Here is a 15,118-nt window from a genome sequence, read left to right on the forward strand (position 1 = left end):
TCATGACCTGAGCCGAAGGCAGATGCTTAACGACTGAGCCACCCAGGTGCCCTAAGTGGTTGTTCTTTAAAAATAATGTTCACCAGTTAAGTGGTTTTCTTACTGAGGATGGAGTTCACCAAGCTCCTTATAGGTCCACTGTAGACATTTCCACTTGCTGCCTGTTTTTGTAAATAAAGTTTTATTGGGACACAGCCATGTCCATTCACTGATGTGTGGTCTATAGCTGCGGTCATGCTCTGGTGGCAGAGCTGAGTAGTTAAAACTGAGATCACGTAGCCAAAATAGCCACCGGCCCTTACAGAGAAAGTTTGCTGAGGAATGGCGGCATTATCTTTCTATTCACCATATGGAAGACAAACCTACAAAATGACCTCCTGAAACCAGACAGCAGCCGGGGCGCCTGGAGTCCTTCCAGCTTCTGCACTTGCACCCATGGCTCGGGGGTCATATGAAGAGGGGATGGACAAGTATGCTTTCAGAATTGCAGGAAAAGTTGTGGCAGTCGGTTCATTTGAAAAACATCCTTGTTCTTTGCTTTTGGTTGTGTGTGGTATTGGTCCATTGTTAAATTTTTAACTTTTTGTGATGTCTTTTCTTGTTCTAAATCAGCATCCTTTTTTGATCTGATGTAGTATTTTACATGTTGTAATCCTCTTCCTAAAGTGGCCCTAAGCTGTGTAAGCGTCCTCCCTGTGGGAGGCCGGGGAGCAGTGTGACCAAATTCGAGCTGTAGGTCTGTGTTCCCCGAGCGCCGGTGTTGTGCTCACTGCATTCATGAATGTTTACCGTGTCAGCTTGTCACCCGACCTTCATTTCCATTGTATGTCCTTTAAACACGGACAGGTAGGTCCTATACGTCTCTGGAGTCGCTGGCCTGATGGGCCGGTTGCTTCTTGGTGAACGTGCCCTGTGTGGGCATGCCTGTGACCTCGCCCGGAGACACGGTGTGGGGTGTGGGGGAGGCTCGGGCTGAGGGGACAGAGTAGGCTGGACAAGACGTGGAGGATGGTGGGCGGCCGGGGCGGCGATCAGGGGGAGCAGGGCGGGCCAGCACCTCGCTGGGCCTCCTGATGGGGGGCTCTGAACTTCTACGGGGATGTGGGGTCTGCCCCCCCCGGTTCCTCCAGGGCCAAGCAGACATCAAGGGAACTGCAGGCTGAAGAGTATGGGGCATCCGAGTGGCCCTGGAACGGTGGGTCCTAGGAGTGACCTTCTGTCTTTCAGCACTGCTTTAAAGGACACTGCATCTGGCTGACGCCCGACATCCTCAAACGAGATGGCAACTGGGGCGCCTGGAGTCCGTTCGGCTCCTGCTCACGCACCTGCGGCACCGGCGTGAAGTTCAGGACCCGCCAGTGTGACAACCCACAGTGAGCTGGCCCCGCTGTTTCCCGCCCTCCTGTATGGTAGCTGAGGTCCCCGAGGCCCTCGCAGGCCCCTCGCTGGCCGGCCCTATCTTGCAGGGCCCCCGTGGCTGTCCACCACTTCTGGATAGGGTGTCAGGGCAGGCAGTCCGGGCTCCTCGTCACCATCCTTGGGAGGAAGCAGAGACTCAGAGGGGGGAGGGTCGTGCCTCAGGTCGCACAGCCTGCTGGGGCAGAGCCAGCCCTGGAGGCTTGGAAACCTCCATTTCCTGGGCTGCTGGCCTGGGGCCATTCCCCCCGACCTGGCCTGCACTCTGCTCTAGCCACCAACTTACTCTGCCCTTCTTGGTCAAGGGCATGGAAGACAGAAGGTGTAGCAGCAACGGGGAAATGGGGATAAGGAAGAGGGTCCTCTTGAGCTCCCGGATGGCAGGCAAGAGGCAGGGTCAGCGACATGCCACCCCGGGCGTGTATGGTAGAGCTCGCCTAGGGGGCTGCCCCCGTGCCTGCTAGGCTCCCACGCCCGGCCGTGCTCCCCCTCCTGCCTGTGCTGTGCTATCCTACCCCAGGTTCCTTTAATGCCCCCCATGCCACCCCACCCTGTGAATATCCCTCAGGTCTGGGCCCCGGCCAGTCCTGCACCTTGCCTCACCCAGTGCACTGCCCGTGGAAAGGGAGGGCGTGCGGCCAGAGCACCCGGGTCCCTGCAGCTGTGTGTGACTCAGGGTGCATCGGTGAGCCCCCCGGGGCTCAGGCAGCCTACCTCATGGATTGATTGTGGGTGCACGTACAGTCATGGGAATGGGACCCCCCCCCCAGATGACCACTCCCTCTGGTCTTCCGCCTGCCCCAGGGAGGCCCCATGGCTGCCAGAAAACGTGTGGCTTTTGTCTTTCTTTCTTTGGCCTGTTTGGTGTTTTAAAGATCTTGGTTCACAGGAAAATACAAAAATATCTGAAATTTCACATAAAAAAAAAAAAAAAGAGAGAGAGAGAGAGAGAGAGAATCCTATTTACAGCTTCCAGATTGGGCATCCCTGCAACACCAGGCCCAAATACAGGCTGGTGGGCGATGAACGACTCAGACCGCCCCCTTCATGGGGCAGCCCGGCCCAGCCGTCTTCACTCACCTCCTCCACCCACCTGGACCCCCTCAATATTTGGGTTGGGGCCCTAAGCCCTAAGCCTGAGTCCTAGGCTCATCACCCTGCCTTGGGTCCCACCACGGCCTCCCAGGATTGGGTATGACTTTATGTACACATGTGTTTTTCTGGGGGAGCAGGTCTCTAGTTTCGTATCAACTTCTCAAAGTAGCCCGTGACCCCAAATTTAAGCCCCACAGGTCTCTGAGGCCCTTCCAGATGGGCTGGGCTCCGGCCTCTGCAACAGTTCCCGGGCCCCCGCTTGGCCAGGCCCTGAGCCGGCCCCCAGGGAGCCAGAGGGGGTCAGCAGTCTCGGCTCTGGGGAGAGATGTAGAGTCCACACTGGTCAGGAAGGGACCCATGCCCTGGGGTCCAGCAGTAGGAAAGCCCAAAGCCCTGGGGCACCAGCTCATGTCTGGAGAACTCTCCTCCTGCTTCTGACCAATTCTTACCCGAGGGCTCCAGGCCCCATCCTGGTCAGGTGCAAAGTACCTGGTCCCCGCTCCTTTCAAGCGGCCCTGGGGCTATTATATCTGCCTCCGGATGACATATGAGATTGACAGCACAGAACGTTAGAACCTCAGAGGTTCTGGGGTGCTGGGTTCCCGTCCCACAGCACGGCGCCTGGCATGCCACAAGCCTCAGGACCTGCGATTAGTCTCTCCTGCCCCTTCATGTGCCAATGGAGTGACTGGGGTCCAGGCTGCACAGTCGAGAGGGCAGATCTGGCCCAGCCCCCCCCCACCCCGGCGTCCAGGCCCTGAAGCCTGGTGCCTGACTCCGGGCACTTTGGGTCCAGAGGACTCATCCCCAGGCCAGGCTTGAGGTTGGGAGGCGGGCCCCAAGTTCTTCTGTCCATCCGCACCTGTGTGCTCTCGGGAGCTTCTCCTGCTCCGGCTGCCCAGCCTCCTTGGTGGCAGCAAGAGCCGTCAGGCCCAGTGCCGGTGCCCACTCTGCATCGGTGAGGGTCAGACAGCGCTGTCGGGGAGCGGTGACAACTGTTCCCACCAGCATCGGTGGGCGACCCGGGCAGCTGCGGGGCCCAGAGCATTTCAGGGCTCCCGGGCTCCACGCAGCCTGTGTGTCAGCAACCCAGGCGGGCCCCACGCACCTCCCCTTTCGTGCATCCTCCTGGGGGGGCGGGGGGCGACCACGAGACCGGTCGCTGTCCCGCACGGTGTGGCTCCCTGAGCTCCTCTGTCCGCAGCCTTTCCCACAGCGCGGGGGCCAGCCTGGAGGCGCGCAGTTCCCAGTGGCCCCTGCTCGCAGGCCCGGGCACCCCCTGTGTCCTTGGCTCTCCCCACTCTGACCGCAAAACCGCGGGTGGTCTAGTCCCCGGCTCTGCACTCGGTCTTCCTCGTCCACCTGCCCCGAATTCTCCAGCTCACTTTCTATTTCGGAGTTCGCGCGGCTCTCCACTGGAACCAGTTCGCCTCCTTCCTGCCGCTCCCCACACCTCATGCTGCCCTGGGGATGCCCCAGTCGGAGCTGTCATCCCCCGGGACCCCGTGGGTGGTGGCCCTGGTGTAAATCTCAGAGCTGCTCCTTCTTGTCACCCACCCCATCCAACACGGAGGCCTCCTGCTGCTTTCTCCGCAGATGTGTTGTATCACTTTCCCCTCAAGAACATGGCCCTGGGGGAGAGGCCCCGTGGACGCCAGCCCCGTTCCTTGTCCACTGTGCTGTGCCGCACGCGGCCACACTGACCATCCCTGTCACGTGGGCACGGCGTGACCCTTGCCCGAGTCTCCCGTGGGGCCTCGGGTTCTGCTCGGCGCAGGCAGGCCGGGCGGACGGCGACGCCGAGGCCCCCAGCTCCCCCTGGGGTGCGGGCCTGCCGCGCCCCACCGCCCCGCCTGCCAGACGCACCTGCTGGCCCACAGCCAGCGCCCTTTCTGGCCTTTGCCGTGGGGCTAGTGCTTTGTGGACGAGCGCTGTTCTCAGCGAGGGCGGGAATTAGGGTCTCTGAGGTGGGGGGAAGCCAGGGAACAGAGTGTCTGCTGCCTTCCCGACCCTCGTTGGGAACTTGGGCAGTGGGCTTCTGCTGGTTTGGAATTGTTCTTTGAGTTCCCGGCGTGGGTCAAGCACAGGCCTGAGACTCCGCCACCTCCTCCATCTTGGATTCACGTCCCAGGAAGGGCAGAACCTTTAGCCAGCCACAGCCCACTGTTGGCTCAGTCACAGCGATGGGAGCTGGGGTGGGGGATGCAGGGGGGCCCAGCTGATGCTGCCTTCCCGCGGGGGTCCCAGGGGGAGGGATGACCAGCCCCTTTATGCTTAATGGACGGTGGGGGATTGCCCGGGCCTGCAGCTGGGGCAGGGCAGGGCTGAGTCCCCTCACTCTGCGTAGCTGCCTCTCCACACCTGAGACGCAGGACTCCCCGCAATCCCACAAGTGGCACCCCACACACTGGCCTCTTCCCGGTGGCACCGAGCTGCAAGGCCTTTCCTTCCTCCTGCAGCCCGGCCAATGGGGGCCGCACCTGCTCAGGCCTTGGCTACGATTTCCAGCTCTGCAACTCCCAGGACTGTCCCGACGCCCTGGCTGACTTCCGTGAGGAGCAGTGCAGGCAGTGGGACCTGTACTTCGAGCACGGCGATGCCCAGCACCACTGGCTTCCCCACGAGCACCGGGATGGTGAGCCCCCAAGGACGGAGCGGGGGGGTGCTCAGCGGCAGTGCCCGGGCTGTGGGCAGGCCGGGGCTGTCAGCAGAGCCCACCCTGGCCGGCGTGGCTACGGGCCCAGTCCCGGAACTTTAAACGTACCGTTCCCGTTCCTTCCAGGCACTGGGCAGGGGCGGCCCAGCAGACACAGGCCTGCTGTGCTCTCTCCATCACCCACGTGCGTTACAGCAGCCTGCCGCGCACCCAGCCAGGCAGTTCTGGGAGTGGGTGATGGGCAGACAGGGTCCCCGTCTCGGGGAGGGGCTGCGGTCTGGAGGGAAAGGCCGTCAGAGCCTCTGGGGTCTGCGCCAGCTTCCGCCCGGCTCTGCTGGGAAAAGCTCTTCCTAAGCCCAGCAGCCCGGGGTCGAAGGCCCCAAGGCAGACACGCCAGGGGGGTTGTAGTCACCTGCCCCCTTTCGCTTCCCGCCCCAGGCCCAAGGCAGGCCTGTGGGGGCAGGTGTAGCCCAAGAAGAGTCTCGCGAGAGCTTCTCCCTTGCCTGGTGCTTCTCTTGAGCAAACCTGGGGAGAGAGCGAGCAGAGCTGGCCCTCCTCACCAACACCCTGCTGCTTCCCTTCCAGCCAAGGAGAGATGTCACCTCTACTGCGAGTCCAAGGAGACCGGGGAGGTGGTGTCCATGAAGCGCATGGCGCACGATGGGACGCGCTGCTCTTATAAGGACGCCTTCAGCCTCTGCGTGCGTGGGGAGTGCAGGGTGAGTGCTGGGGGGGGGGGGGCGCAGGGGCGGGGCGGGCACAGCGCACGTGTTGGCTTCCTGGGGCTGTTGGGTGGGGCAGGCATGATCTCTCCCTGTGCCAAGGGTGTTCAGACTTGAGTGTGTCTAGGGGCCCCCCGGGAGTTTGAGGCCCCACTTCAGAGGTTCTGATTCCGTAGCTCGGGCCAGGCCTGGAGCATGAATTTTACGTGCTTCTGGGGTGATTCTGCCGCACGTGGTTCACAGGCGACCCTCTGCAAAGCGCTGCCACATCCTTGCACTCCGCTGGGCCCTGGACAGCTCATTCTCGATCAGGGCGGCCCGCCATGGGTCTCGTTGGTTTGGCTCTTTGTGGAAATGCCCTGCTGTGTTTTCCATCATTATTGCATGTTTGGCTTCAATCTCAGGCTGTCACAAGAAACAGCGGTGGGATAACCTTGGCATATGATCATGGCATGGGCACAGGCCTCCCTCTGCCAGGCTCCCTAGAAACAGCTGGAGGCCTCCCTAGAGTCTGAGGAGGCAGGACTGATTGTAGGATCATAGAGGCTGGCTTCCGTCTTGTTTTTCTGGGAGATGAGACCTTCAGGGGGTCTCGGGCAGAAAGCCTGGCAGATTGCCGCAGGTGCCCTGGAGAAAGAGAGTGAGGCCAGGAGAGCGAGGAGGTGGGGTGTGGGGCTGCTGGACTCGCGCTCAGGGTTCTGCCCACTCACGGAGGAGGGTAGCCCGCAGCAAAGGAGGCTCCTCCAGTCTCAGCGGCCGGGGGCCGGGGGAGCCGCTCCCCTTGAGTCCCGCAGGGAGGCCGGACCGCACAGTCCGCAGGTGGTGAAACCACATACTGAGGAACAGAGATAGCAGCATCGCCTTTGTTCCTGCGGGGTTTTAATTTACGGAGGTGACCGAGTGACGACCCAGAGAGGTCAATGCCATTGAAGAGAGAGTGGGTTATTAGGGTTCCCGAGGGAAGGGCTCACCTCGCTATGCAGGGCCCTGTGGGGAAGCACCAGGTTTGGTCGGGGGAAAGAAAGGGGTGGGGGGCAGAGCTTTTATGGGGGTTTCCTCGGGGAAGGCAGGCCGGGCACAGGAAACAGTTGAAGTCGGGCAAGTATGAACGATGCAGGCGGGCTCCGGGCTGGAAGGGTGGCCCCTGGCATCCTGGTACCCGGCCTGGGGATGATTTCGGGCAGGGGAAGTATCAGCTTGTGCGTGAGAGGCAGATAAAGGGGGTGACGGGGAGGATTGTTGGTTTACATATGAAACGTGCTCCCAGGCCGGCCCTTTGCTACCCCTAAGAGTGGGCGTGAGGGCGGGGCAGCCTGTCCCTGCCCAGCAAGTTCAAGATGTCAAAACATCGTAAGATACAAGGGTGCCTGGGTGGCAGCATCGGTTGAGCGTCTGACCTGGTTTCAGCTCGGGTCATGGTCTCGGGGTCATGGGATTGAGCCCGTGTCAGGCTGTCACTCCGCCAGGAGTCTGCTTGGGATTCTGTCTCTCCCTCTGCCCCTCCCCCTGCTCGTATGCACATGTTCTCTGCCTCCCTAAAATAAATAAAATAAAATCTTAAAAAAAAATCCTAAGACACAGAAAAATTTTAGAACCATGACCAACACAAGCTGTGAGCGCGGGCAACGTCTCATTATAGAAGTCGCTTTAAGCAGCAAATCTGATACGGTCGCAAACATAATGGAGAAGCCAGAGCCCTCATTCACCGCCTCGGGGGCTCGAGCTTCACTCCCACTGTTGACAGTCGAAGAAGAGCAGATGAAGCATTTCATTAATTAATGGTGATTTTGAAGGAACGACAGCAGGACGAGAGATTTTTTTGCATTGTTGGAAAATAGAAACATTTACGTTTATATGTGATCATATTGCGGAAGTTCTAAAGCAAAGGAGACAGAGAGATTGGGACCACCCCGAAGACGTGAGCAGTAGTAAGACGATGTACCGAGTCCTCACAAATGCCTGGGGACGTGCAGCCCTTCTCGTAAAAGTATCTCATGCTGGGTCAAAAATCACGTCCAAGTGGACGCTGTCGATGAGGGAACATCAGAACACGACGACTCAGGAAAGTGAAGAGGGAAATGACAGCAGAAGGCGTGTCAGGAAACTAAAGATGCGCACACGCGCCCACGCACCCACACAGAGCAGGGAATGAAAAGAGTATCAAGAATTAAATGAGGCTGGGGCGCCTGGGTGGCTCAGTCGCTAAGCGTCTGCCTTCGGCTCAGGTCATGGTCCCAGGGTCCTGGGATCGAGCCCCGCATCGGGCTCCCTGCTCTGCGGGAAGCCCGCTTCTCCCTCTCCCACTCCCCCTGCTTGTGTTCCTGCTCTCGCTGTCTCTCTGTCAAATAAATAAATGAAATCTTTAAAAAAAAAAAAAAAGAAATGAGGCCGACGGGATAAAGGACAGAGTCCACTGCCCTGAGACAGGAATAGCGGGCTATCAAATATGTCACCCGAAAATTGCACTGAGAAAGGCAGAGATTGAAAGAAGCCAGCATCCCTCCCCATGGGACAGGGAGCCCACCACCTCCACCAGTGTCGCCCACCCCGGCTTGGACCACAGCAGGGTCCAGCTTCCAGCCCTCTCTGGCTGTGGCCTCAGCAGGCAGCAGCCATGCAAAGCCCCTCGGGGACACGAGCCCTCCCCAGCCTGAGCCGTCAACCCCAACAGGACTGCAAGCGAGATTTCAGGCCCACACCAGGACCCTGGTCTTCATTAGCCTTTTCTACTCAGTTAACGTCTTATCTTAGGAGCATGTTCCCCCTCGTTCAGACCACTGAATGTTAAAACGGTGTCTCCTGAAGGCCCCTAGACACGCGCCAGGGTTGGAGGCTCCCCGAGCCGGGGACGGTGCTTGCTTGCGCCTGGCGGTCATGCCACCCGATGAGCCGACCAGCAGCTGCCCAGACGAAACCACTCCTCTCAAGGGCCGGCAAGGTCCTGTCTGCTGTGATTATTAGGCATACCTTGATTTCAGGAAAAACAAAAGACCAAAAAAAACCCAAAAAGCCTGAGAAGTAAGGAAAAAGGGTGACAGGCCATTTTAATATCTCTGGAGTTGACAGATCAAGTCGTTAATTTATTCTGTTTTCCCTTTTTCCCACCTTCTGTAACTCTGGGAACAAAGTCCCCTTTGGAACAAGTGTCTTGAAATGTAGCCTGTTGCTTCGTTTTCCGTCTGTCCAGATATCCTCCAGCTGAATTTCTAATTAGTGTTTTGGGTCGTATATGGGCTGCAAGCCTTTTTAGGAAGAGCACATGCACCAGTGAAGAGCTTCTAGATCAGAGCTGGTGCTCCCTTAAGGAGCACGATCTGACTTGGGCTTTGGAGTCCGGGAATCTGGGAGAGCTCCTTCCGGATGCTGCTTCACTCCCTGGCATCTGCCTTGGCTCCCACCTGCCTCTGTAGCCCTGAGGCTTTTTGCTTCTGGTTTATTCTGTCTGAAACGGAGCATGAATCCCCCTCAGGTGAGAGGCTGGAGCAACCCTTCTCCCAGGGAGTGTAACTGCCTTGGCCTGAAAAGGGGGTTCTCCCCACCCCGCCCCGCATCACCTCCAGCCTTCCCTGAGGAAGGGAGCCTGGGGCTGTTTCCGAAGCCCGTTTCCGAAGCCCATCTCCTCACACCCCCAGCAACAGCCCCCACAGGTTGGACTGCTCTGACACCGTGTTACAAGCATGGAAACAAACTCAGAGTTCGAGCGGCGTGCCCCCGAGACCACACACCTAGAAATGGCAGGTGCGTGCTTCGGCTCAGGCTTCTGCTCCTTTAAAGACCGATGTTTTCCTTTGGTCTTCTTTTTTCCCTGGTAGATCACGTTGTCTTCCTTGGCTCATTCCCCTCCTGCCTCAGGAATCATTAAAATAAACATCAGCATGTTCATTTCAGTGATTGTTTTTCACCCTGCTCACTTTCAAAAATGATTCAAAGGGCATATGATTACACATGGATGGGTAAGACCAGAGATCATCAACATCTATCCACACCTTCAAACATGATTCAGGAACTACTCCTCTGTAGCCCTTTCATGGTGCAGAGCCCCTGCCCTCAAAGGGCCTCATAAGACAAAAGTCAGAAATTGAAGAGCAGAGGGAGAAGTGGGTTTCTCCAGAGATAGGTGGTAGGGATGATCTTGAAGGGAAAATTAGCTCTGAGCTTCCTGGCAGCCTTGGCAAAAATGAAAATCCGTGACGCTCTCATGCACTCTGGGACAGGCAGAGGGAGCCGACCAGCTCAGAGGACAGGCTGGCTTCCTTGGCTGAGCTAGGAGAGAGTGGCCTCAGGCGACATGCTCGGGGCCATCGTCCTGCAGGAGCTCCTTCCGAGGAGTTTCCCAGGCCCCGGGAATGGTGAGCTGCCAGAGCTATAGAGAGTAGAAGAACCTGAACTGGTTACTACTTTGGCCAGGTGGCCCAGGGCAAGGGAGCATCCCTGCTCGCTGTGGAATAATTTTGACACGAGTGGGTGATACTGAGAGGATTTCTTGAAAGAATGGAGGCCCAGTTGTTCTCACCAACTCTTGTCACCTCCTGCGCAAGACACCCCGGAGACAGACTAAAGGGGGCATTGCGTTCTTAGGGCCTGCGGGCCCGAGCTTTGGGTGGGGGCCCCAGACAGACTGCACTGCGTGGCCCCCCAGGAGAAGGGCAGAGGCCAGGTCTGATTCGCAGCCATTGGGACAGAGACATGCGTGCGGAGGCTAGCTCGCCGGTCCAGGCCAGCCTCGGCAGGTGGCCCCGGTGAAAATGTGTGGAGCCCTGTGAAGTCACACTGTCCAGGTGAGCAGAGGAGGGGCAGGGAGCGGCAGTGGTTGGCCCGTGGCTGGGCACACAGGGTCTGTCTTTCCCCAAAGCCCGGTCTCCTTCCTCTGCATCGGGAACCGCTAAGGGAGGCGCGGGCCTGAGCTGCCGCGGGGACAGGTGGCAGGGCCCCGGGGGCACAGATCAGGCTGGGGGCTCAAGCGGGGAGCCCTCTTGAGTACACACTGCACCCCGTCCCCCTGCAGAAGGTGGGTTGTGACGGAGTGATCGGCTCCAGCAAGCAGGAGGACAAGTGCGGCGTGTGTGGAGGGGACAACACCCACTGCAAAGTAGTCAAGGGCACATTCACACGCTCCCCCAAGAAGCTTGGTGAGTGAGCCCCTCCCTTCGGCCCCCGGTGCCTGAATGTCTGCTGCACCTGGCGGGATGGCGGGGGGCGGGGCAGGGGGTGGCCGTGACATGGAGGGAGGATCATAAGTCAGGCACAGCCTGAGCCGGGCTCCAGGGTGGATGGGGACCAGGGAAGCCAGCTCTCGAGGGTCAGGGCAGAGAATGCCAACATACAAGTGCACAGGGCAGATCTCGGTCTATATTTGAGGGCTGGGGCCTGCATAGGGCACCCCTCCCTTGCCCTCCAGAGCTGCCCAGCTGGCCTCTGGGTCCCTTGCTCCCTGCCTCTCAGCTCCTGCCACCCTCAGCAGGACCGCCCTGGGCTGCTTAGCAGACTGCAGAGCCACACGATGGGGCTGGGGAGCCGGGGGTCCCTGGCCAACCTGAGATCTGGGAAGACAGCCCTGTGGGTGGGGCTGCAGGGACTACAGCTCTGTCTGAAAGGGGGAGAAGCCGCTTTGGTTTGCCTCGTAGAAGAAGGCCACGGCCATGACTCCGAGCCAGCACCAGGGTGCGGGGTGACCCTTTCCATGGTCCCACGAGAGCCCAGGGCTCTTTAGTTCCCAGATTAAGTGGCTGAGGTCCAGGAGGTCAAGTGGTTCGCTGAGGGCCTCCCTCCTGGATATGGCATCTTAGCTTCAAGCCCAGGCGTGGTTCCAGGGCCTTCCCGAGGATTCCCGTCAAGTTTCCAGCGGAAAAGGCCCACTTTTGGAAAAGGATTTGAAGAGGAGCAGAAGGGCTTCAGCCAGCTGGGACACAGTACCTTTCCCATCAGCCCTCGTCCTGGCAGGTGGTCAAAGCCCATGAAACATGGAGCCCTCTGGAATGGCCTTCGAGGGCGAGACCCCTCCATGCGTTGTTCACATTCCAGCGGCCTCTTCTGACTCATCTGGCTTTGTCTCCCCACATCCCAACAAAGGTTACATCAAGATGTTTGAGATCCCGGCAGGAGCCAGACACTTGCTAATCCAGGAGGCAGACAGCACCAGCCACCACCTGGGTGAGTCTCTGAAGCCCAGCGGTTCTGGGGATGGCTAGAGAGCCCAGGGGTCAGAGGTCAGGCTGGGAGGCCCAGCCGAAGCTCCACCCCCTGTCCCCGGGATCACCTCCTGGTGGAGAGGCCAGGGGGCTGGGGTCAGAGGGCTCCTCTGGGAGCCGCTGGGGAGGGACATGTATCTAAAGCATGCCATACCCCCAGCTCACAGAATGGTGACTGCCTACCCCCTCCTCCATCTCAAGGCCAAGGGGGAAGGCTCCCCCACCCACTGGAAGGCAGGCAAGGTTAAACTCAAGAGAGTCTACCTGGAATAGGGCTTTCTGGCATCTCTTGCAAATGTGGATGTTCGTACAACTCTGAGCGACCCTGCCTGCCTGTGGGGCCGTGCCCTCCGAGCCTGCCAGGACGCCTCGCAGGCCTTCACCCGTCCTCACCCCCACCCCCTGAAGGCACCTGGGCCCCGCCTCCTGGGTGGTCATGGGCTGAAGTCCAAAGTGATGCTGGGGGTCCCTGGGGAGACCCCGGACGAGTCTCTTCTCCCAGTTTGGGCCCCACCTTCCTCCTGGTGCCCTGGAGACCGGACTGGGTCGGGGGCTCCCTAAGTGCCACTGTCTGGCACCCCCACCAACACACAGTGAACACCCCACTCTGTTTAATGCACATTTTTCTGTCTTCCTTGTTTTAAGAGGAAACTTTATACTGCTACCCAAAATGCAAACCAGTACCACTTGCCTTCAGTGGAAGGTAAATGTAAAAGTCGATTCCTGAAGGGGAGACACTTCCACGTGAACACGTTCCTGCTGCAGCTCCGGGTCTGAGGCCTGATCTCTCTGTGTAGGAGGAACCAGGGTTGGTGGCCAGTTGAGGGCCTGCAGGCCCCTGCTGGAGCTTCTTTGTGGGGTGGACAGAAAACTACAGGACACTCGTGCAGGGAACAATTCCTCCTTCTGTGATCCCTGTCTGGGGCCCTCCTAAAATCACCCAGCAGCCCCCCAGCAGCTGCCTTCCACACTGTGGGAAGTGTGGGGCTTCCTGACCAGCTGGTTCTTGGCTCCCAGACACCTGCTTCTCCTGGGGTATTCCCTATGGCCCATGCCATCCCTGGTCAAGCCAGGCCTCTGAGGATGTGTGGGGAATGCATGGGCAGCAGGTTGGCGTGAGGAGACCTTGCTTTTCAGCAGGACGTATGCTCACCCCATGGCAGGAAGCCTCACCCAGCCCTGCACCCTGGTGTCCAGCAGATGCCCAGCAGCCAGGAGGCTGGGGCGGGGTGCGGGGGACAGTGGCTCTGAGTAGACTGCAGGGAGGTGACCCTGACAGCGGCTGCATGAAACCCCTGCACCTCCAGGGCCTGTGGGGGCAGATTCAGGAAAGGGCCCACGGCGATCTGGGCCATCACTGGCATGGACGGGCCCCTGGCAGAGGGCAGCCGGGGCAGACAGGGGGATCGGCTCCCCACCGCTCCCCTCACCCGTCCAGACCTGTGGACCCTGCCGGCCTCTCTCCCCAGCGTGCCCGGCTCCTGCCCCTGAGTGATCATGGCCGGGGGGGCTGTCTTCTGCCGTTCTCAGCCGTCAAGAACCTGGAGACAGGCAAGTTCATTTTAAATGAAGAGAATGACGTGGATCCCAATTCCAAATCCTTCATTGCTATGGGTGTGGAGTGGGAGTACCGGGATGAGGACGGCCGGGAGACGCTGCAGACCATGGGCCCCCTTCACGGCACCATCACTGTGCTGGTAAGTGGAGGCAGGGGCCAGGCCTGCCTGGTATGGAGATGGAGGGGGTGCCTCGGGACCCTGGGCCTCCCTGCATCCTTCAGGCCCCTCTTGGAACAGCCCCCCTCGCCTGCCCTTTGGACCAAGGGTCTCCGTCTCTGTCAGACATGGAGCCTCGAGACATGAGACTCTGGGCTCTGCATTGGGCCCCGGGGGACCTCAGTGAAACTCTCCCCTCTAAGGGTTTCAGTTTTCCCCCTCCAAATGGCATTCACGGCCACCTTTCATCATGTCTGCTCACGTCTGCCATCCCATCCAAACCTTGCAATGCCCCGGAGTGACCGACAGGGTTCAGGAGGTTAGACTCCCAGACCCAGGTCACACCGGACTTTGTCCCTAAGCAGGGCTAGACCCCAACTCTCCTGCATCCAAGACACGCTCCTGGTGATGAGAATTCAGAGGGGGCTTGATTTTCTTTTCTTTTTTTTTCCAAGATTTTATTTTTAAGTAATCTCTACACCCAACGTGGGCCTCGAACTCACGGCCCCGAGATCGAGAGTCACCCGCTCCGCCAACGGAGCCTGCCAGGCGCCCCAGGGGCTTGATTTTCTAATCGCTTTTTGAAAGTTAATTTCAGTTGCATAAGTAAGATGTTTTACTTGGGCCTCCTCGGCTCAGCTTGCCTGTGGGCACTTTTCGCCCCGGGAGTGCCCTCGACGGCCTGCAAGTGGGGGCGCAGGTGCAGTCGGGCCTCGGCGACTGCCGTTTCCATACCGGCAAATGCACCTGCTTGCCGAAGCGAGTGTGTAACCCCCGTATCAGTGCTGGCCGTTCCCACGGCCGTTCCCACACACGCGGGCAGAGCAGCGAGAGATCGGAGTCGTCCCCGCGGAGCTGGAGCAGGGGCCGCTCTGCTCCTTGTCCAGTCCTGTCAACCGGGGTCCTTTCCCCGTACGAGTGGGGCCGCGCTTTCCACAGTTTTGTGCCACCTGGGGGGACGGTTTCGCTCTTTGGGGGGGCCCCAAGCAGAGCGCCGAGTGCTGTTGGGTGTTGCTGAGCACACGCATGGGTGGCGTGCCCGGCAGAGCGTGCTTGATGAGCTTCATGGGGCCCAAGTTTCAAGTGCAGCGGCCGTGAGGTTGGCGTGAGCGAGTCAGCCACATAAACTAAGGTGGCCTTGAACAGAAACACACGTAAAACAAGGTTATGTAATGACGGTGAAAGTACCCTGACCAGATGTTGGCAGGACCCTAGCCCCATGCTCCCCTGCAAGCCGTGGCGCAGGATCGGCGAGTTCAGAGCCTTCCGACACTTTCCAGAACCTAATGATGGCACAGAAAGAGAACCGGCCGTATGTGGGCTGGG

At 59.3% G+C, this 15,118-nt stretch overlaps 1 protein-coding gene across 1 annotated transcript in view; it reads left to right on the top strand.

Annotated features, from left to right (window-relative positions):
- Positions 1-15,118, top strand: part of ADAMTS2 (ADAM metallopeptidase with thrombospondin type 1 motif 2) — a 214,447-nt gene that overhangs the window by 186,565 nt on the left and 12,764 nt on the right. Inside the window, exons 11-16 of the mRNA XM_032395767.1 lie at positions 1,228-1,373; positions 4,971-5,146; positions 5,753-5,886; positions 10,895-11,018; positions 11,959-12,039; positions 13,608-13,774. Of these exons, the coding sequence (XP_032251658.1) occupies positions 1,228-1,373; positions 4,971-5,146; positions 5,753-5,886; positions 10,895-11,018; positions 11,959-12,039; positions 13,608-13,774 (828 nt within the window). The remainder of the gene's footprint in view (positions 1-1,227; positions 1,374-4,970; positions 5,147-5,752; positions 5,887-10,894; positions 11,019-11,958; positions 12,040-13,607; positions 13,775-15,118) is intronic.

This window comes from Phoca vitulina, unplaced genomic scaffold (assembly GCF_004348235.1).
Source record: "Phoca vitulina isolate PV1807 unplaced genomic scaffold, GSC_HSeal_1.0 scaffold87, whole genome shotgun sequence".
Classification (NCBI taxonomy): Eukaryota; Metazoa; Chordata; class Mammalia; order Carnivora; family Phocidae; genus Phoca; species Phoca vitulina.